The sequence below is a fragment of the Paramisgurnus dabryanus genome, chromosome 7 (assembly GCF_030506205.2).
Source record: "Paramisgurnus dabryanus chromosome 7, PD_genome_1.1, whole genome shotgun sequence".
In the NCBI taxonomy this organism is placed as follows: Eukaryota; Metazoa; Chordata; class Actinopteri; order Cypriniformes; family Cobitidae; genus Paramisgurnus; species Paramisgurnus dabryanus.
The window spans coordinates 25,259,451-25,281,673 of record NC_133343.1 but is presented as its reverse complement, the minus strand read 5'-3'; the positions used below and the strand labels follow the sequence as shown (position 1 = coordinate 25,281,673).

At 35.1% G+C, this 22,223-nt stretch overlaps 1 protein-coding gene across 1 annotated transcript in view; it reads right to left on the bottom strand.

Annotated features, from left to right (window-relative positions):
• Positions 1 to 22,223, bottom strand: part of oca2 (oculocutaneous albinism II) — a 107,724-nt gene that overhangs the window by 70,257 nt on the left and 15,244 nt on the right. The window contains exons 5-14 of the mRNA XM_065272643.2: positions 21,588 to 21,645; positions 21,368 to 21,440; positions 19,700 to 19,860; positions 19,198 to 19,280; positions 18,262 to 18,415; positions 14,670 to 14,741; positions 13,451 to 13,516; positions 10,554 to 10,610; positions 9,245 to 9,369; positions 6,475 to 6,613 (exon numbers count right to left, since the gene is read on the bottom strand). Of these exons, the coding sequence (XP_065128715.1) occupies positions 6,475 to 6,613; positions 9,245 to 9,369; positions 10,554 to 10,610; positions 13,451 to 13,516; positions 14,670 to 14,741; positions 18,262 to 18,415; positions 19,198 to 19,280; positions 19,700 to 19,860; positions 21,368 to 21,440; positions 21,588 to 21,645 (988 nt within the window). The remainder of the gene's footprint in view (positions 1 to 6,474; positions 6,614 to 9,244; positions 9,370 to 10,553; positions 10,611 to 13,450; positions 13,517 to 14,669; positions 14,742 to 18,261; positions 18,416 to 19,197; positions 19,281 to 19,699; positions 19,861 to 21,367; positions 21,441 to 21,587; positions 21,646 to 22,223) is intronic.

Sequence of the window (22,223 nt, the reverse complement as noted above, 5' to 3'; positions counted from 1 at the left end):
ACGATTCTCTCTCTTCCCTTTTTTATTTTTCTTGTCAAAAATGACAATCATTTCGCTAGATAAGACCCTTATGCCTCGTTTGAGATCGTTTATAGTCCTTTGAAACTCCATTGAAAAAAACTGTTAAGTGTTGAGTTAAGTATTAAATGTTGGGCTCTATTAAAGTCCATTAAAATGAGAAAAAACATTTTTTTCCTCAAAAAACATAATTTCTTCTCGACTGAACAAAGAAAGACATCAACATTTTGGATGACACGGTGGTGAGTAAATTATCCGGATTTTTCTTTTAAGAAAATGGACTATTCCTTTAAGGTTGCGATAGGTGTCATCTCTCTCTCTCTCTCTCTCTCTCTCTCTCTCTCTCTCTCTCTCTCTCTCTCTCTCTCTCTCTCTCTCTCTCTCTCTCTCTCTCTCTCTCTCTCTCTCTCTCTCTCTCTCTCTCTCTCTCTCTCTCTCTCTCTCTCTCTCTCTCTTTTTCTCTCTCTCTCTCACACACACACACACACACAGTAGGATTACCTGTTTAAAAATTATTCTGGATCATAGACTCATTCATGGAGAGCCCAGAGTTTCATAGACTCCTACCTCTATTGCATCAGCAACTTTGGAATCCTTAGACACACACAGAAAAAGACAAACAGACACACACACACACACAAACACAGTAAGGCATACATGGTTTACGTGGACAATTCCATAGACGCAATGTATTTTATACTGAAAAAACTGTATATTCTATTCCCCTAACCTACCACCAGTCTTTAATCATGTCCCCGTAAACCACATAATATACAAACCCACACACACACACACACACACACTGATATCATGTTATAAACATCATGATAATTATAATCTTACATAATTTTTATATAATGACTTGCGATCCAGCTAAATAAGTAATTAATGCACAAGGCAATCACGAGATGAGAAAATGTCACGTATTGAATTTTGAACGTGTTTTGCTTGTCTGGGGTTGTTCAGATGAGAAGTTGTATTTTCAGTCATCATATGTATGGTGTCAACGCAAACACAAGCCTACCCAAATATAAACAAATCTGGCCTGTGTATCGCAGCGATAACACGAACCGATGCATCCATGTCAATAATTACAGCACGCTCCCCCATGCATCCGCTACAGGAACATATTTATTACAGAATGTTCCTGCGGAAGACAAGGATGATGTTTATGAAGTATTAGATTTAAAGCAGTCGGGCTTCGGTGCATTTGATGGTTTTCACCCTCAGCGTTTCAGGCCTCCCAGAACCATGAGTTTACGGATATTGTGTTTTTCAGAATTTGTAATCTAGCAGCGAGTGACCTTGATGTGAAAAATGTAACTCGAGTATGATTACCAATGCATCAAAACGTGCTACAGCCATTTTGACAGGAAAAGACCATTTTTCTACAAAGCCACAAATTAAGTGAAACCCCATTGTTTTTTGCTCTCAAGGCCGGCTCAGGAACATCACTAGGAAGAGTGTGAAGGAGAAGTACTTTTAAAACTGATTGAAACTGCTTTGAAATCTGTAAGGGCGTGTGTCCACCAAAGTTTTTTATTTTCTGGAGGCAAGCATATTTTTATAATTGTTTGCTATGGAAGTGCCACATAAAAAAAACTGCAGCTGGCGAGTGTTTATTTCAAGCCCAGCCTGGTTTTTATCTGTCACTAAGAGTTGAAAAATGTTTAACTTAAGGTGAAACGCTGAGCTCATCAATGTCACTTTTTAGTCAGCCATCCAATTACAGTGGAGGATGGGCGGAACAAATACCACACCGACCAATCGGCGCATCGTACAACAACTGTTAAACAAAGAAGTTAATATTTCAAAATCATAGCAACCAAAACGCTGTCGAGCACCCACAGTCTGCGTTTTTAGGAAATCGCTTCTCGTTTTCAGACGCGTTTAATTTGGTGAACAAATGGCCTAAGTCACCAATGTCTAATATCCTTGTAACTGTAAGAATAACTACTTTACATTCAGAAAACCATTCAAAACAGATTTTGTACACAAAACAAATGAAGAGTTTGGTTCCAAAACGCAATAAATCCATTTTGACTAATTGGGGTAAAAATGTGTTTTCTATACCAAGAAAGAAAATATACAACTATTTTCTGTTACAAACATTCACATAGCATCTTTAGGTTATAATAACATAAAAAATTCAAATCCATAATTAGATTTTCAAAGATTTATTATAAAAACTTTTTTTGCAAAATGCAATAAATCCATGACTTTAATACTATAAAACTAATAAATCAATATATAAATGTGCATTCACCTTTGCCATGTTATATTTAGTTAATTTCTTCCTCACCACAGAAAACCACTACAGGTTTAGAATGCCATCGAAATTCCATGTGTATTCAAATCGCCGCCATTGTTGTTTACAATGCATGGAATGGTGAGCCGTGATTTGTTGAGCGGATTTATTGCATTCTGCAAAGAAGGAGGACTGGCGTTTGTCACGGTTTGAAAAAAGGGATAAAAACAGATTTTGCATAAAATGAAGAATTTACTTTTTAATAATGACCAGATACAATACTGATATTAGCTGTAACATTTTTTTTTAAATGCCGTTTATCACATTTTGGAACCAAACTTTTCAAATATTCCATTTAAATTGATCATGATTACAATCTCAGACAGTGACTTTTGTCCACTAACATCTAATAAAAATATGTGAGCCTGGCCTGCCTGTGAAAAATGTCATTTTTGTGATTTACCAGCATGATCACAACAAGAATTCGTACATATTTTATAATTTGGCTAATTTGTATGAAGTGAATCATACAAAAACGTACAAGTGTAAAAAACTATAACGAAACCCCACCCCCAACGTCACAGGCGCAAAAGCAAATCATACAAAAATATATGCATCGTACAAATTTATGGTCGTACGAATTAGCCACCTCGTAAAATGCGTACGAATTGCCATGAGATAGCGGTGGATTTAATGTTTTCTACACAAAATTATCCTATATAATGTGAAAAACATTTGTGAAAGTATCATTTTGATATCTTTACTTTTGACTAAGACCATGTCAAAGATTAAAATGAAAGAAAAATCAATTATTTAAATTAAATTTTAGTTAGATTATGAAACTTTACCCTGGAAAACACAGGCGGGGGTCACATACAGTATGAACTATTACTTATGGTTGATAAAATCAAAGCTTAAAGGTGCTTAAAACTGTAATTGAAACGTCCCTTTGTACTATGCAAAACAAAAAATGTGTAATATCATACTGTATAGTGATAGGATAATATATTGCAGATGCCAAAATATCAGCCAATAATTTTTTTTAGTTTTTTTTATTATCAGCATTGGCCAGTAAATTTCTCTATTACTTAAATTTGAGGTTTGTAATAAAAACGAAACTCAGTGTCACTCAATGTAAAGCCAAAATCTGACAGACAGTAAAATAACCACCAATCATTATTCACATTTTAACATGACATTATGTTGTGTCACACACAACACCACACTAGCTACACTTATTCAAACAGTACCAGAAGATGTCAAATCCACATTCATTATGTCTTGTCAATATGTTTTAAGTACTTGAAAAGAATATATTTATAAATACTAATGTTTTTTTTGTGTCACCAATTTTCTGTTTGTCTCTTATTTACTGTGATAACATTTGTGTTATATCGGCCAATCAGCTTTCTTAATATTGGTATTGGCATCGGCCATATAAAAACATATTTGTCGACCTTGAATATCATATATTTATATGTAATATGTGTGTGTAAAAACCTCCCCGCACTTATACTGTTGTTTTGACATCATTTTAGTTGGGGCCGGTAATAAAAGCATACATGTGTAAAGTAAAAGTTACACACAAAGTGAAGATAGATATTAAGAAGAATAATTTTAATCCACTCTTGAGATTCCCTTCTTAAATCACACTTAAAACGTGAAGCTGTCTTAACATCTTTCATAAACAAATGTATCCATCTCTGTCAGACAGTGTGCAAGGGGTTGGAAATCAATTTTGCTGACAAGGTGTTTATATGACACTAAAATTTATGGCTCCAAATGGATTGAAGTTTTAGGCACATAGTTGTTCTTTTGGCATGTAGCTTTTAAATAGACTGTCAGAAAAAGATGGATCTCTTATACTTTTATAGCCACCCTCCTTCCGCTTTCTCTCTCTCTCTTACACACACAAGGTTGTGTCTTAATCATTGTGTCAATGGTAGTGTGCTAGAGAGAGCTGCAGGGAAGAAGGGCTACAGAAAGAGAGCATCTTTAATCAGCATCCAGAGCTGGAGCTCTAATTTATCTTCTGGGTATCGGTCAGGACTTTAGATGGACACTGATGCATGTACAGACCACACACATCAGTGCATGCACCATTTTGTTGTGTATCGGTTTTTGTATGTGTTAGTCTTGCCTTCATTTTTCCATTGTCCATTTTGCTATTGTACTGTGTGCACCTACTACGATGTTCTGTGTGGTTGCTAGGACTTCACAAGGTGGTTGCTAGGGTGTTCCGGGTGGTTTCTAAATGATTGATTATCTAATCGAGTGAAAAGAAATCACCCCCTAGATTCCATGTGTCCCCTCAATGCAATTAAAACCAGTAAAAATCGGCAGTCCATTAGCTTGGACAATTAATTGTGCAGTCGTTAACAAGTTCTGCAAGTAGTATTGTTCTTTACAGGTACACTCTCAAAAAAAGTACAAAAAGGTACAAAAGTTCTCACTGGGGCGGTACCTTTTTAAAAAGTACAACTAAAAGGTGCATATTGGTACATCAAAGGCACACATTGGTACCTTAGAGGTACATACTGGTACATATTAGGTTTTAAAATGTTTTTCCTGTTTTTTCGAAGCTTTGATTGTGTTAACAGAGCGCAATATAAAATGTGTTGGAACCCATGGAACATTTCTCAACCAATCAGAATACAGCATTCAACATGCCCGTGGTATAAGTTTAGTTGAATTCATTACATTGTTTTTTTTTTTGTCAAATTAGTTAAACTAAAAAATAAGTAGAAAAGTAACTCGCATTACATTTAAAAAAAAGTAACTTAAATATTAATAAGTACATTTATTAAGTAATGTGTTACTTTACTCGTTACTTTTAGAAAAGTAAAATTATTATTTAATGCAAGTCACTTGTAATGCGTTACCCCAACACTGAAATTGACAAATGTGTCGGTGTAACTTAATTGGTAGAGCGTTGCATTAACAGCATAAGTCTTAAGTTTAAACCATTGGTGTGAAACATATCCGGCTAAAATGTAAGACTTGAATGCACTGTAAGTCACTTTGAATGAAACTGTCTGCCAACTGCATAAACAGAAATGCAGATGCAAAGAAACACAATGTACAACCTTTAAGACAAACATATACACTACTGAGCCATAAACTTTAATGTTAAGAGTATTCATAGACAAGGTCACCACACTGATGTTTGTCTGAATGTCTGAACATCTAAATTGCAGCCACAAGCCTGGGTCACGCTGTTCTGTCTTCTCCTGAATGATATATCCTGAATAAATGATCTATCACTAGAAGCACCTTTAACTTTTTAATCATACCAATGTAAGGCACTTTGAAGACAGAACATGCATCAGACTTTCAGTACAGGTCACATTATAAACGTGGAGATTATTCGTCCGCCTGTGACCTTGTACAACCGTAAGGAATGAGCTTTAAATTGCGTCTTACTTTGAGTCAAAGTTTGATGGAGGACATGGTGATTGCAGACTCATAAGGTTATAAAAGAAATATAAAAGAAAGGCACCTTGCCCCTGCTATCTGTCTGAGTTAGAAAAGTACAAGCCAACGTTAGAGACGTGACATTTTATAATCAGTTACATCCATCTGGTGTTATTTCTGTGTAACTTCAACAGGGTAAAATACACATTGATATTTGGAGAAGCCATACGGTAGTTATAGAGCATTTTGAAAAAGTTTACATTGGTTTAACTGGAAGAGAATGGCACTAGGATAACACCGTAAGGGCCATGGGTTCGATTCTTTAGAAATGCATGGACAAATAAAATGTAAACATTAAATGCATTGGTAGATTTCCATTGCTTTCTTCCTGTTTGTGTGTGTGTGTGTGTGTGTGTGTGTGTGTGTGCGTGCGTGTGTGTGTGTGTGTGTGTGTGTGTGTGTGTACGTATTGAGAAAAAGAGAGTGAAACAATTTTGGCAGAGGATTACCAGAGTTGGCAAGAGTTGTTTCTACAGTACATAATTAATCGTCTAAGGTGTAAGACAGGCCGTCGCAGTGTTTTACTCTTGAGAAGAGAGTGACAGAGTGTTTTGGCACAAAGCTATCACTATATGCCAGAACAAGGCTCGGTCACATTTGTGTGTGTTTGTTTTCTTGTGCAGTCATGTATAATTTGTCCAATAAAAATTACAAGTTTCCAGAGACACCTCAATGACATCCCATCACTCGTAAATGACAATGTGAAATGGGAGTGTTAACGTACAATGACGTACTTTTTTACGCAGGTCCTGGTTGGACACGATGATGACATTGGGGGGATCTCCAACAGCAGTGGCGGCTCCTCCGATGTTGGTGAAAATGACCTCAGCAATAAGGACGTGCCTGGGGTCCAAATTAAGCACCTCACACAACCTAAAACGCAAAACACAGGGCAAAACCTTTTTAGCACTAACTGCTAAATGCTGGGGGGGCATGTTAACACATTTAAAATAATGTTTAAATCTAATGGCTTGACTTTGAATCCCTTGCCCTATAGACTTCCACTGTACCGTGCACTGCATCTTATTTTTAAGGTAATAGGTATAAATACTATAAAAACAGTAGATTGCCTGCATCTGTGCAGCCAGTATTTTACTGTAATTGAAAATACCAAAATCTGCTGTATTTTATGTTTACAGTAATAAACTGTAATTTCACAATATAAATACTATAAAAATTACAGTAGTTGCTGGTGTCTGTGCAGCCAGTATTTTACTGTAATTGAAAATACCAAAATCTGCTGTATTTTATGTTTACAGTAATAAACTGTAATTTCACAATATAAATACTATAAAAATTACAGTAGTTGCTGGTGTCTGTGCAGCCAGTATTTTACTGTAATTGAAAATACCAAAATCTGCTGTATTTTATGTTTACAGTGATAAACTGTAAAGTATTTTCACAATATGAATACTATAAAAATGACAGTAGTTTGCTGGCGTCTCTACTGCCAGTATTTTACTGTAAATTGAACATAATATAATGTACTATTTTTATGTTTACAGTAATAAACTTTAAAATAATTTCCTAATAGGAATATTATAAAAATTACAGTATTTTGTTGGCGTCTGTGCTGCCAGTGTTTTACTGTAAATTGAACATACAGAAATGTACTATTTTTTATGTTTACAGTACTAAATTGTTAAGTACTTTCACAATAGGAATGCTATAAAAATTACAGTAGTTTGCTGGCATCTGTGCTGCCAGTATTTTACTGTAAATTTAACATACCGAAATCTATTGTATTTTATGTTCACAGTAATAAACTGTAAAGTAATTTCACAAAAGGAATAATATAAAAATTACAGTAGTTTGCTGGCATCTGTGCTGCCAGTATTTTACTGTAAATTGAACATACCGAAATATACACATTTGTATGTTTACACTTACAGTAATAAACTATAAAGTACTTTCACAATACGAAATACTATAAAAATTACAATAGTTTGCTGGCGTCTGTACTGCCAGTATTTTACTGTAAATTGAACATACTATAATGTACAAATTTTTATGTTTACAGTAATAAACTGTAAAATAATTTCCCAATAGGAATATTATAAAAATTACAGTAGTTTGTTGGCGTCTATGCTGCCAGTGTTTTACTGTAAATTGAACATACCGAAATGTACTATTTTTTATGTTTACATTACTAAATTGTAAAGTACTTTCACAATAGGAATGCTATAAAAATTACAGTAGTTTGCTGGCATCTGTGCTGACAGTATTTTACTGTAAATTGAACATACCGAAATATACACCTTTTTATGTTTACAGTAATAAACTGTAAAATAATTTCCCAATAGGAATATTATAAATTACAGTAGTTTGTTCGTGTCTGTGCTGCCAGTGTTTTACTGTAAATTGAACATACCGAAATGTACTATTTTTATGTTTACAGTATTAAATTGTAAAGTACTTTCACAATAGGAATGCTATAAAAATTACAGTAGTTTGCTGGCCTCTGTGCTGCCAGTATTTTACAGTAAATTGAACATATCGAAATGTACACATTTCTAGGTTTACAGTAATTAACTGTAAAATTATTTCCCAATAGGAATATTATAAATTACAGTAGTTTATTGGCATCTGTGCTGCCAGTATTTTACAGTAAATTGAACATATAAAAAATAGTACATTTCGATGTTTACAGTACTAAATTGTGAAGTAATTTCACAATAGTTATAACTATAAAAATTACAGTAGTTTGCTGGCATCTGTGCTGCCAGTATTTTACTGTAAATTTAACATACCGAAATCGATTTTATTTTAGGTTCACAGTAATAAACTGTAAAGTAATTTCACAAAAGGAATATTATAAATTACAGTAGTTTGTTGGCATCTGTGCTGCCAGTATTTTACTGTAAATGAAACATACCAAAATTTACACGTTTTTATGGTTACAGTAATAAACTGTAAAATAATTTCCCAATAGGAATATTATAAATTACAGTAGTTTGTAATTTCACAAAAGGAATACTATAAAAATTACAGTAGTTTGCTGGCATCCGTGCTGCCAGTATTTTACTGTACATTGAACATACCGAAATGAAAAATTTTTTATGTTTACAGTAATAAACTGTAAAATAATTTTCCAATAGGAATATTATAAAAATTACAGTAGTTTGTTGGCGTCTGTGCTGCCAGTGTTTTACTGTAAATTGAACATACCGAAATGTACAATTTTTTTTATGTTTACAGTACTTAATTGTAAAGTACTTTCACAATAGGAATACTATAAAAATTACAGTAGTTTGCTGGTGCTGTGCTGCCAGTATTTTACTGTAAATCGAACATACCGAAATGTACTGTATTTTATGTTCACAGTAATAAACTGTAAAGTATTTTCACAATAGGAATACTATAAAAATTATAGTAGTTTGCTGGGGTCTGTGCTGTCAGTATTTTAAAAATGTAGGTGTAAGTGTGTTACTTTGAACAGAATATTAGTTTTTCTCATACACTTGTAAACTTAAGAGAGAAATAGAGCGCAAATAATAGTGTCACCTGATTGTAACAGGGGTGAAGAGCATCATGGTGGTCACATTATCAAGGAAAGCTGAGAGAACGGCCGCAATCAGGCAGAGAATCATAATCATTGGCCACACTCTTCCTCGGGACAACTGATACGCCTGTGTAGAGACATACACTGATTGGTTTACAGTTAGATCTTCTCTTCATAACTTCACATTATTGAAAACGAACAGGTCTGAAAATGAATTAAGGTTTATTCATGAACACTAACACGATCATCTGAAAAAATCTCCAGCGGAAAGGAGAGTCCTCTGAGGCTCTCACAGAAATCACTGTTGAAAAGTGAGATTTAATAAGGATTTAAGTCAAAAAATTGACACAGATCCACAGTGTTTGGCTCATTCAGGCTCTGGAGCTAAAGAATGTTCAGGAATGAAAAGTAAAGAGTTTTAAAAGAGACCTGCAGCGTAAGAGGCGGTCGCTATGGAGACATTATCAAGCTGTCTGAAATCATTCACATCAAGAGGCAACACTGAAGTGTTTTTACCCACCTGTGATATCACCACTTTCTTTTGAAGAAAACACACCCACAACATGGCTATACACACAGTCATTATTTTATTTTATAGAAAAGCGAAACTTCATGCTGTCCTAAAATGACGTTAAGTCAGGAGGGTCGTTTCCATGACGATATTTTAATTTGTGGGGCATGTAAATATTGATAAATGGGACGGTAGATTGTTTCATCTGGATGACATATGCACAATTCTTCATACTGTCTCATGCGCAACCATAATGTTTCTATGGGGCTTTTATAGCAGGCTACAAAATCCCAGAAAATCAGGGTTGGCATATTCATCCCAATGGAGCGCATCAGAAGATTTATTTTGATCCTTTTATTACGTCTAACCCATTTTCTTTATGATTTATGTACTTTTGCATCAGTTCACAATGATTTGTTCCGTCTAATTTCTTTTTATCCATATATGGGCTTGATATCCAACCCATAAAGTTTAGATTAAAAACATTTGAGGGATCTCATCATCATGTGCTCGAGAGAGGGATTTTTAGGACAGCTATCATTATACGATTGCCGCAAAGCTTACTGGGTAAAATAGTGTGATGGGATTACATATACAAAATAAAACATCAGTAATGTAATCTAAAGGGTTTAAATCAATAACAGATGGTTTACTTGTTGACTGTATGTCAACAGCTATTTTATCTCTAAGCATGTTATGCATTGTGAAATAATTTACATAATATTTTTAAGGTGGTGTGCACTGAATGCTCTAAACGTCCAATTGCTTGCAAAACATATCACAACATGCAGAAAACTCACCTTCACCGCACAATAGTCAAAGAAGCCGGTCTCAGAAAATATTGCCACCAGTATCATCTGTAGGTAAACAGGGAGGGTTATGAGACTCGAACATTTCATGGTTTCTATTTTTAGTTCTCCACCGTGACGTGTTGAAAAAAAAATCACATTATGGCTGAAATACCACACGGTCTCCCATTCAATTTCATGCCACATATTTCCTGCTGTCATTTTGTCCACAGACACAGAAAAACACATCCTTGAAATATAGAAAATCAATACATTGAAACATCAACGTATTTTGGGTTTATTAAAGTGAACGTATCTAATGTAAAATGGCTCTTAGTGTCTCTCAGTGTGATTCTCTAAATTGACAGATAATGTGATTCATTTCCTTTCATCAATCTCAGATTTTCTTTTATGCCTCTCCTCAAATACTCCTACACATATAGTCTTCAGGATGAGGGCTGATTGAACGTATTTGTTTCCATGGAGACAGCCACCGAACAAACAGAGATCTTGAAAAAGATGACGCTTTACACAGAGACCATGTTTTTATGTTTACTTGTGTTTCCATTTTCGTTATTTGTTTCATTGTTATGCGAAATAGAGACTAATGTCACAGGGAATAATGATAAAAAGAGGCCTTACTCCCTTGATGCCTTAGTAAACTGCATCATTGCAAATGCACAGAGAAAAAGACTATGGAGTTATTTAAGGAATAGCATTGGTAGATCTTAAATCAGATCTGTTAGAGTATTGCGGTAACCACGCATGATGTTGTTTTAACTTGCAGGAAACACACATACACTGTAAAAATTTAAAATTGAATATACTTAAAATAAAAAGAGTTGAAAGTTGAAAAATACGTATATTTTTTCGGCGTTGACATTGAAGTAATTTTATTATAGTTTTCCCCCTAACACTTCTTTTGATGACAAAAATTGCGTCACGCAGACAGTACGCCGCCCCCCACACATTTGTAAAAAATGTACTATACTTCGGCCTTTAGTCACATTGGATAAAAGCATCAAATGCATAAATGTAATGTAATTTTGAATTCCGATGTTCATACCTATTAGCATTATGCAGTGACAAAAATGGTTTGGCAAGATGAGAAATTCGAAAAAACTTTAAAAAAACCCACTTGTTTTAAAAGCATGCACATCATGTATATTTTAATACACATAATGTATTTATGTTAATTTTATGCAATAAAAAATTACATTTCCACCATTTTTATGAAAGTTAAAGTCGCAATGAAATTGAAATGAAAAACTATATATATATTTTTAATATTGTGGTATTATTAACAAATGACTTATCTGTGAGCTTCTTTATTTTTTTAAAATTCGTGTGTGCTCATAATCTTTAATCAAAAATGCAAATCTCCTCCCCTCCTCAAAACGATCTCTCTTCACTTCCGGTCAAAAGTATGGCAGGTGGGCGGGGTCCGGGAGAAGATCGCAGCGATTAGCAATTAGCAACACGACCCAACTTCAAACGATCCAATCAGATCTCGATGGACAAATTCAAATCCAGCCCTGCCTTATTTCATCTCAAAACCCGTTTCATTCGGATATACGTCACCACGGGGAAAATAAGGCAATCACTACTTCCGTTTCATGGCGACTTTAAGACTGAATGGATCTAAAAATGTCAAATGGTGCGCCAAAGAATGAAAAATATATAATATTTGATCCACCTTGATGGCATGTAAGCATAATCATAAAAAAATAATAATCATTTTAAAATATCATTTTATTAGTTATTTCTAAATGTTAATTTTAATGCGTTTTTGTAATATTTGTCTGGACATATGCTGAAAACAGCTCTGTTTTCTAAATAATCTTTGACAAACGATGTAATGTATAAAAGTCTAAAATAGATTACACTAAAGTAGATGATTCTATTTTATTCCACATTTCTTTATGAATATATTTATATTTTCATTTAAAAAAATACAAGTTACACCAACCGACACAGACCGGTTACACCACATTGACATTTTTACAATTATCCCCCAAATACTCTTTCAAAATGAAATAAAACCAGAAATTTTTGACTTGGTGCTCAAAAAAAGAATGTATGCAAGTAATCTGCAAATTTATTTTGAATTTTTTACACTTTTAAATTTAATTGAACCATAACGTCACGTCATTTGTCCCTTTCACACAAACAGTCTTTACTGGTAATTTACTGGTAAATTGCAGTTAAAAGGTCATGTGTGAACAGAACCTTTCCGGTAAATCAGTGCTCCCAATTTACCAGTAAGACAGCTTGTAAGATTACCAGTAATTTACCGGTAAGTGCTATGTGTGAACGAAAAATATAGGATTACTGGCATTTAGGACGACGTCAGACTGCGCTGACAGTTTCAGGCCAATCAGAACGTTTTTATACAAATGACGCGTTTACCATCCCGCTGTTTATGCTGCTTAAAAGTCGAGCACACCTGAAGTTAACATCGACATTTCTTCACCAAAGTTGTTTAAAACAGCTTCCCATATATTTGCCAAATTGCAGCCGTCCTTAGCACATCCTCTGAAGTCTAATGTGTAAACGCATGTTCCGTTTGACGCCGCCTAACGCAATGTTTTTTGGTCTCGAGCAATTTCGCGACCGTCAACGTTTGCCACAGTTGTGAAAACAACAAAATACGTACCATGGAAAATTAAGTCATAACCCGCCATTGTTTACAAATACGACACTGAGCTCACCGGCAGGTAACTTCAGCTTTCTCACCGAGTTTACCTTTATTTTGATACTGATGTGTGAATGTTGTCTTACTGGTAAAAAGACGGAACGTCACTGCATGTGTGAACAGCATATTTTTATATTTACTAGTAAATTCATTCTGGTAAATTCATGGTAATTTACCAGAATTAATGTGTGAATGAGGCTATTGACCCACTTACCATTCCAAATAGCAAAGCAAGAGTCTCATAGTCGATCCATTCAACAACAGTCATTAGGCTCGGCCTCTGTTTTAAAGAGACAATGAGATGCACATTATTTCCAGAGCAGAATGTAAATACCAATAACTGGTTCTCTGAATTGTTATAATAATCAAATACAATAAAATACAAGTCTTGTAAAATACAAGCTGCTTTCAGACCAGCCACGGTAGAGGCGTCAAGTGTGAGTGATTTCAATGTTAAGTCAATGTAAAGACACGTTGACGCTCGTCTGGAGGTCTCGCGGCGCGAATGAGGCACTTAGTGCGGTAGACGCGATTCCGCCTCAATGCCGCAAATTGAGCTTTGCCGCGGCAAACGCGTGAGTTGAAAAATTTGAACTTTGGCCGAAAAACGTGCCATGTTAACCGATCAGGTGCTTGCTCTAGTAGTGACGTGATTAAAGAAAGCAAGCGGAGTTGCAGAAGCCCTGAATTTCCATGTGAATGTCTCAATGACTAGAATTTCACGCGCGGCTTTCACGCGTTAATGAAGCGAGTAAACTCAAAATGTTCAAGCGGCAAACTAGACGCGGTACACGCGAATTCGACGCCTCACACACGGCTGGTGTGAACCAACAGTTACAGTTAAAATTTCTCAAACGATCCATTTCATTCCTAACTTTTTATAATCTGAAGAATCATTTCCACTACAAATAGCCTTAAAAAGGTTTAAGTTGAAGTTTAAATTATAAAATAAAAGTCTGAATGAAGGTTATTCATAAAGCGCTCTCCGTCTTCATCAAATGGTCATAAGCACACAAAGTAATTTTGCCTACGTTCAAATAATGTACTTATCCGCAGTTTCTGGAATACAATAACTAATTCAAAGAACCACAGAGATTTAAATTATTCAAGGTTTTACGCTGCGCATTACAGTAAATCAGTGCAATTACTGCGGCTATCCAGTTTCTGTGAAATGGGCCTGTCGAATTTAGTTAATTGTATAAATGTAGATGTTTCTTTAATCTTCATATAAAATGTTCGGAAGCTCTGTAATTTGAATCTGAATATGGCAGTATACATTATTCATGCAACCTTCTGTACAGAACAGAATGTTGCTGTGTCCTCATACTTAAGGCTAATAAATGTTAATGACCATTATTGGACTTCTCATAAATTAATGAAGTCCCACATTGCAACTCTTGACACAACGTAAGCAATCGGAACTTCAAACTTACGTCTCCGATGAAAGCAAGCGCTGCCAGGGCAGCGAGGGATCCTAACATGGCAGCCAGAGTTCGGTGAACGATCTACAACCAGAAGTAAACATTATTATTATTACAAATGTCATATTCTTTCAAGAGCATTTTCCTCATTTATTTTGACTATAATGTGCAGTCTTTTAATCAAATCGCTATCCTCATAAAAGATATGTTGCACTACGACACACAGTTTGTCGCTGTTTAATCCTGTTCTAAACTAAAAGCAATGCCTTGAAGTGCACTTGACCAGAACACCTGAATCAAAGTGTGTCACATGCACCTCTTTTAGGGTTGCGTGGCACGACGGATCAGTCATTTCATGACCGTGTAATCAGGCAGAAGTGCAGGAGTGGGGACACGCAGATCCAAACATGCAGGATCACAGCTAATGACTGCGGTCTCAAACAGCAAGTAATCTATGTCACTCTGACAACTTCCCGAGGGTGAGAAATACTGGCTGTGATGTTGTGATTGTTAGTCTTAAACAGGTCATTAGGACAAATTGTTGAACATGGCATTTGAAGCAGAATTAATCTGAAAGACGGATACTGTATACATTGCGCTGTTACTACAGAATGCATAAGAAATTATCTGTGTTTCTCTCTTTGGTAAACTAAATACTAAATTAGCTAGTAGGGAAGGAAAACTGTATATGACAATGTAAAATTTAAAATTTGCCTTTGTAAGATTTATTCTTAGTTTTTTGTCCAAAGCTCCCCAGTTATAGGACTTGAGAAACTACAGTGCTTTAGTCAAATGTAGAAAAATCTATCAATCATTATTAAAATATTTGTAAGAAATGTGCAATTACATTTTTAATGTAATAAATCATTATGCATGCATTAATCATTTAAAGCATATAAATATTTATGAGCATGCATATCTTACTATTGTTCAGTATATCTCAGATTTTGGGTTTGACCTCTTTGAGAGCAAATGAGTTTTTGCTGTCACCATCTGAGCCCTTTTTGATCAAATTTCTTTCTACAGAGCTGATTCTGGATCAGTAGTAAGGATTATCACCAAACTTCTATGCAACGCGGGCCGAGGTACAACAAATGCTTACTTAAAATGCATACTTTTCCAAGCTTCAATGATAGATACAACACTATTTGTTTCACACCAAACTGTGCAGCATGCCCAAGCTAGCCAAAGCAATAAACAAAAGTACTGCTTTAAAATCAAGATCCACATGTTATACTGTAGGTTATATGTTTGAGACATAGAAAGAGACAAGTATATGGAGACACATGTAGATTAAGAGAGATTATGTCAGCAAAACTTGTTTACTGTAGCTGTTGATCGATGATGACAAACTGATTTTGGAAAATAATGTCTATCTAAAGCTGTTCTGTTTTTGTTAGACCTTTATTATGAATTATAAAACACCTAATGACAAGATCTTTGAATATATAACGCAGGATTGTGATTGGATAGGCATATAGCAGCCAACAGCTGTATTGTTTACTATTCATGACTCTTAATTGGCAAAATACATCAGTATATCAAAACAAAAATATGTTATTTATTATCTAATGACATCACGCATCTGTGCTCAAAGTCTGGACAAAGTTGGTGAAATTCTTAAGATCACAAAAGATGTACAAAGTAAAGAATAATTACATAAAAACATTAATTCATTATTTAGATTTTAAAAACATTTATATATTTAAAATATATGGCAAAAAGTGTTATATACTTTTAATATTCACCCTTAAATATTCAAGATCCTAGCAACTGTGTAGCCATATTAAAGAAAGCATTGAAGTGTTTTGGGGGACATGGACCCCCAGTGTACAAATTAGCATTAGCATTCTCACAAAGACCTAATTAAACTCTTGAACATGCGGCACACTGTCCCTTCCGAAGGGATAAATGTAATTAAAAGGTAGATCTCGTCTGCGCCCTCACGTCTCATTGGAGCCACGTAGAACACATTTTTTCTCACAAATTCACTATAGAAGAAAAAGTGGAGTTGATTTTAAGCAGGACATTCCATCAATGGAGGGTATGCAACAACGTCACTTTTCCACGTGACCACATTCAACAAAATGGCTGGTAAAACTGACTATTATCTATTAGCTATTAACTATTAGACTGATTCAAAACCTGCCGCCAGAAGAAGCGATGATACTTCATCTGTGATTGTGAAAAGGCATTGGCTCTCGTGTGTATTGTGACCGATTGCATCATTAGGTCAGCTAAGAATGTGAAGTGCTATTGGCTCTTGTGACCGACTACGTCATGCCTATTAGGTCGTTATATTTTGGAGGATAGACTTTGTTTGTCTTGCCTAACAGTATTAAACCATCCCACCTGTTTTTTTAATGAAGGCTCACTGACAAAACTTTGCAATTACACAGAATAAGAGTTTTCATTGGTGTATTTTTATAGGATTTATTATCCCAAAAATTAACATACCTTACCATACTGTTATTGATTTACTTCTCCTTTAAGTGTTTTTTGCAGGCTGGAAAAAGACCGCAACTTTTTTGTTGTTGAATCTGTTAGCACAATCGATCACACAACTTTTACTTTTCCCATTTTAGACGCGTTTTTCACGCTATGCTAATGCTCAGACTTTCTGCCGCTCAGTGGGCGCAACCGCAGTCACTTTCGCGGGTGACGTCATGTCCATACCCTCTATAACTGTGATATTCACCAATAAAACAACCAGAAATCATTCATTTTAAATAAGAATGGATTGGTGACATGAAAAAACAAACTAGTACATGCACATGCACAGTGATGTAATGAGTGCATATAAAAGATTTAACATTTTTAGGCTACTTCATTTTCTTTTTGTCTTTATTGTATAGAAAAGTTAATAAAAATGTTAATAAAAAGTCATTTTCGAGTGTGCTATTCCTTCCATAGTAATGTCCTTAAAAGATCTGAAGAGCTTTGAAGGAAAAAATTATGCTGGAAACATTATCAAACCCAGTCACTGTTGTTATCACAGGTTGTTCTTTGGTGTAGAACAAAATGAAATTTACTATATGATTTTTAGGATTTTTGACTCTTTTTTCTGAATGTTTCAGAATAGTTTTAATACTCTCTTCTAGCACTGCTGAAGTTATTAAAACACTTTAGCTATGTAAAGCTATGCACATCTGGACTCCAGCTAAATTAACACTTGTCAATTTGTTAATGACCTCAGGTCTACACTAGATTACTTAAGGCGAAATTCAATTAATGTTATTGTGGTATTTCTAAATCTAATACACTTACAGTTTGTGTGGGCGCGTGAGCTGTCTGCTAATATTAGTAGACCCCAGTGACCCCTAGTGCCCGACTGCGGTACAAAACCTGTAAGTCACTGTAGTTTATAAATGTCTGAATCTTGATCTGAAACTTTAAAACATATTTACCCATTACATTTGATCTGCCACAAAAGTTACTATAGACATAATAAAACCCACATATCAGACAACTTCGAGTCAACGTGGCACAACATACAGAGAAGATTTTGATTATGAGAATAACATATTGCATGAGTCATAAGGACCACTAAATGGACTATTTAACACTGAGAAAATTGTCTTTGAACAGACACTTCATATTTTACCTCGAAGATGATGAGAACATACACTCCTGCCAGAATCAATCCGGCAATAAGCACCTGCGTTTCCACGGTTACATAGAGTGACTGGTGAGTCATGGACAGGGGGACCACCTGATTGTCGAACAGAAAGGCCTGGACACTGATCAAAATAGGATCACTGCGAGAACAGAGAGTAACAACTATTATAGATATTTTCTGGGTTCTGTGCTTTATGTTCATGTCTTTTATTTTGAAGTTTCCTTGTCATTTTGTATTGTATTATGGTTATTGTAGTCTTCATGTTAACCCGCCCTAATTGTGTCCATGTGTGCCTTGTTACCCTTGATAAACATGTGTCTGAGTATATATGTATATATAGGATTTATTAAAGGCTTTAATCTGCATATATTCAGATCCTGCCCTGCTTCATGTTTTGGACAATATGTTACAGATATGTACACTTGAAGAGTTTCGTTGCAAAACGAGATCATTCCGTTTTTAAATTGTTCAGAAAACTAATTTTTGGTTGTGCATTCCAAATAATATCAATTCAACTGCAGTTGGTTTGTTTTGATTTAAACCTTCATAACTTAAAAAATACAGCTAAATAGCAACATAAAACAAAATAATAACATGAAAACATAATAATAAACATATTTTGACAAAAATGTAAAAAAATGGATTTATCTCGTTTTGCAACGAAACTCTTCACTTATACTGTATAAAAAAAACACTGCGACAACTGTTCTGATAGTAAAGGAATAGCTTTACAAAAATTATATTCTACAGAAAAAAATTACAGCAGGTTAAAATAACATGAAGATTAGTAAATAAGATCATTTTTAGTTTTGGGTGAATACCTTTAAATAAATAACATTACAAGTTACATACAAGTTATATGAGAATTCGAGTTATACTTTACAGTATTTTACCAATGCAAAGAGCATGTGCTATTCTTACCTGCTAACCATTTCAAATGTCCTTGTTCTCAGAATTTGGTCACTACGTTGTGAATGCAAAGGTATAGTCCAGTTATAAACCACCTGTCGGAAAGATATACTTTATTTTGTTAATGTTTTCCATGTCAATGTTTAAAAGCATGTTCTGCATCCTCTGTTATCTAAATATTTCATATATGCAGTACAGTATGTGTCATTTCTAGAGATGCACCGATATATCGGCCAATACTCTGTAAAAGCAATCATCCGATAATCATTGCCATTGATAATCAATAGTGAACACAAGGTGTTTGCATTTGTTTAATATAAATTTTTGGAACATCTATTCAATCTTTACCGACAGCCCAAATTTGTTATTGTTTTAGCCTAGACACATGGGCTGTGTTTGGACAGCTATTAGACGTATTTTAACGGCAAAATTGCTTGGTGTGTAAAACTTAATTTTACTTTTGCCAGAGTAAGATATATAATTGTAGGAAGTAAGTACTTATAACAAATACAACCTTCTGAGTTCTTCTCCGTCTAGGTCCCGGCTCCTCTGTCTGCTCCACCTGAATCAGAATGTACTCTTGATCTTCCTGTACTTTCTCCATCCCTCCCAAAAATGGCCCACCAACCTGCAGCTTCAGCAGGGCATTGTCACGAAAATTAGTCAAGTTCATAGCTACAGTAAAGAAGTAGGTTAAGAAAATCTTTCATGGCCTAGAGTACTGAGCAAAACATACACTGACATCACATTATTTCCATCAAGCTTGAAATGAATGGCACACCCAAATATCAACAGACAACAGTGAAACACAAGAAGATGAGAAATGAACATTAAGATTTTATAATGTTTTTTTACAGTATAATTACATGCCTGCTTATTCCATTCATAGCGCTCTGATTAACGTAAAAGAAATATATTTTGAGGAATGTTTGTAACCAAACCAATCAGAAGCCCCATTGACTTCCATAAATATGAATAATATGAAAGTCAATGGGGCTTCTGATCGGTTTGGTTACAAACATTCCTCAAAATATCTTCCTTTGTGTTCATCAGAACAAAAAAAATGCATGCAGGTTTGTAACAACATGAGAGTGAGTAAATAATGACAGAATTTTCATTTCTGAGTGAACTATTCCTTTAAGAAACACAGGTAACCCATTTTTTGAGCCTTTACAAATATTTAAAGGAAAACGCCACGGTTTTTCAATATTTTACTATGTTCTAACACAACTTATATGAATTAATACATCCCTATCTTTTTTCAATGCGTGCACTTAGTCTTTGTACAGTGCGTGGTGAATGTGTTAGCATTTATCCTAGCCCCATTCATTCCTTAGGATCCAAACAGGGATGATTTTAGAAGCCACCAAACACTTCCACGTTTTCCCTATTTAAAGACTGTTACACGAGAAGTTACACGAGTAAGTATGGTGGCACAAAATAAAACGTGGGGATTTTTAAGCAGATAAAAATTGAGAACTATATTGTATCTGCTTAGTTTTTTATTTATCTTATTTTTTATCCGCTTAAAAAATCGCCATGTTGAGGTAAGAACATAGTAAATATTGAAAAACGGTGGTGTTTTCCTTTAAGATTTAGTCTGTTTTTTACCCATAGTATGGAGAAAAACATTCATACAGAATATAGTGCACAACTAATTTCATTTTACGCTGTTGTTTTGGTACTGAGTGGAAAAATCCTAATTTTGACAGGTTTGAAACAAATCTTTTGGTAAACTATCCCTTTAATCTGAGTACTTTGGAACAGTTTGTGAACAGATGTCAGCTGCCCATTTGGAACAAACATTCCTGAACTGCAATGTCTGTCGATTTCTTCCAGCAGAAGCCACTTTGCAACACTCAAGTGCATTGTTTACCCTTCATTCATTTTTTAAACTCAGCTGAAGCCTCACAATGCCGCACATATCGGCCAGATCCCTCGTTATGCACAAAGTTCACAGACTGTTACCATGAAACATAGCAGATGGCGAGATTGTCACAGAACCGGAAATGAATTAGCACAGCCCTTCAGTATAATCTCAGACCAACAGAAAATCCCTGCAGGGTCTAAGGAGTGCAGTTGCATATATCATCTCAACATACATTTGACTTGTGCATTAATAATTCTTACATTTCAAGTAACCACAAACCATAACAATGATGATTGATTTTGCAGAGGATACAAAAGCTCTCAGTGGAGGACACTGCCAGCATTCTCCAGGGTCTCTCCCTGTCAGGATACATGCTGAAAAACAGCTGATCGTGCACATACAAAGTTATCGCATGGAGAAAAATGTTGGTCTTTGTATGATAAGTCCTGAATAAGATGAATATGTAGAATAGCTCACATATAATCCAATGCATATAGTGTTAATTACATTTGACAGCTGTATTATAACTTACTGAACACAGAACAACAATGGTGAAGATGGTCGAGAGTTTTGCTGTTCTTAAGCAAAATCTGTAAAAACAAAGTTGAAAACTCAATGAATGTGTCAGAAGTTAAATTGCGGGGTTTTTTTCACTGACAGTTCTGTTACACAGTGACAAAATCCTTCACATCATACTTGCTTATTTATGAAGCTACAGGTGAAGAGATTTCCACAGCTGTTCAATTGTCAGTTATGTAGCGGAGAACCGGGGCAAAAGTAACGCGGAACGAAAGTAACGAGGCGATTTTCTCAGAGCATTGATAACATTTGCATCTCAAACGATGACAGCATCTTCTAAAGGGCGATTTATAGTCGTGCGTAGGTCCTACGGCGTAGCAGCTACGGCGTAGGTTCCGCGTCGGTTTTCATTTATACTTGTGCGTCGCCGTCCGCGTCGACGTGCAAACACACGCGAAACCGCTGGTTGGCAGTAATCACGCGTGTAACCACAGTAGCAGCAGAAGTCGTCAGAGAAGAAGAAGCTAAGCAAGTTAACCCACAAACGAAGAAGAAATAGCAACTTGTTGTGTATAATTTGAGAAGACCAGCAATGATGGAAGTAAATAAAAAGCGACTTATGTTGCAGTTTGAGTTAAATCACTCCTCA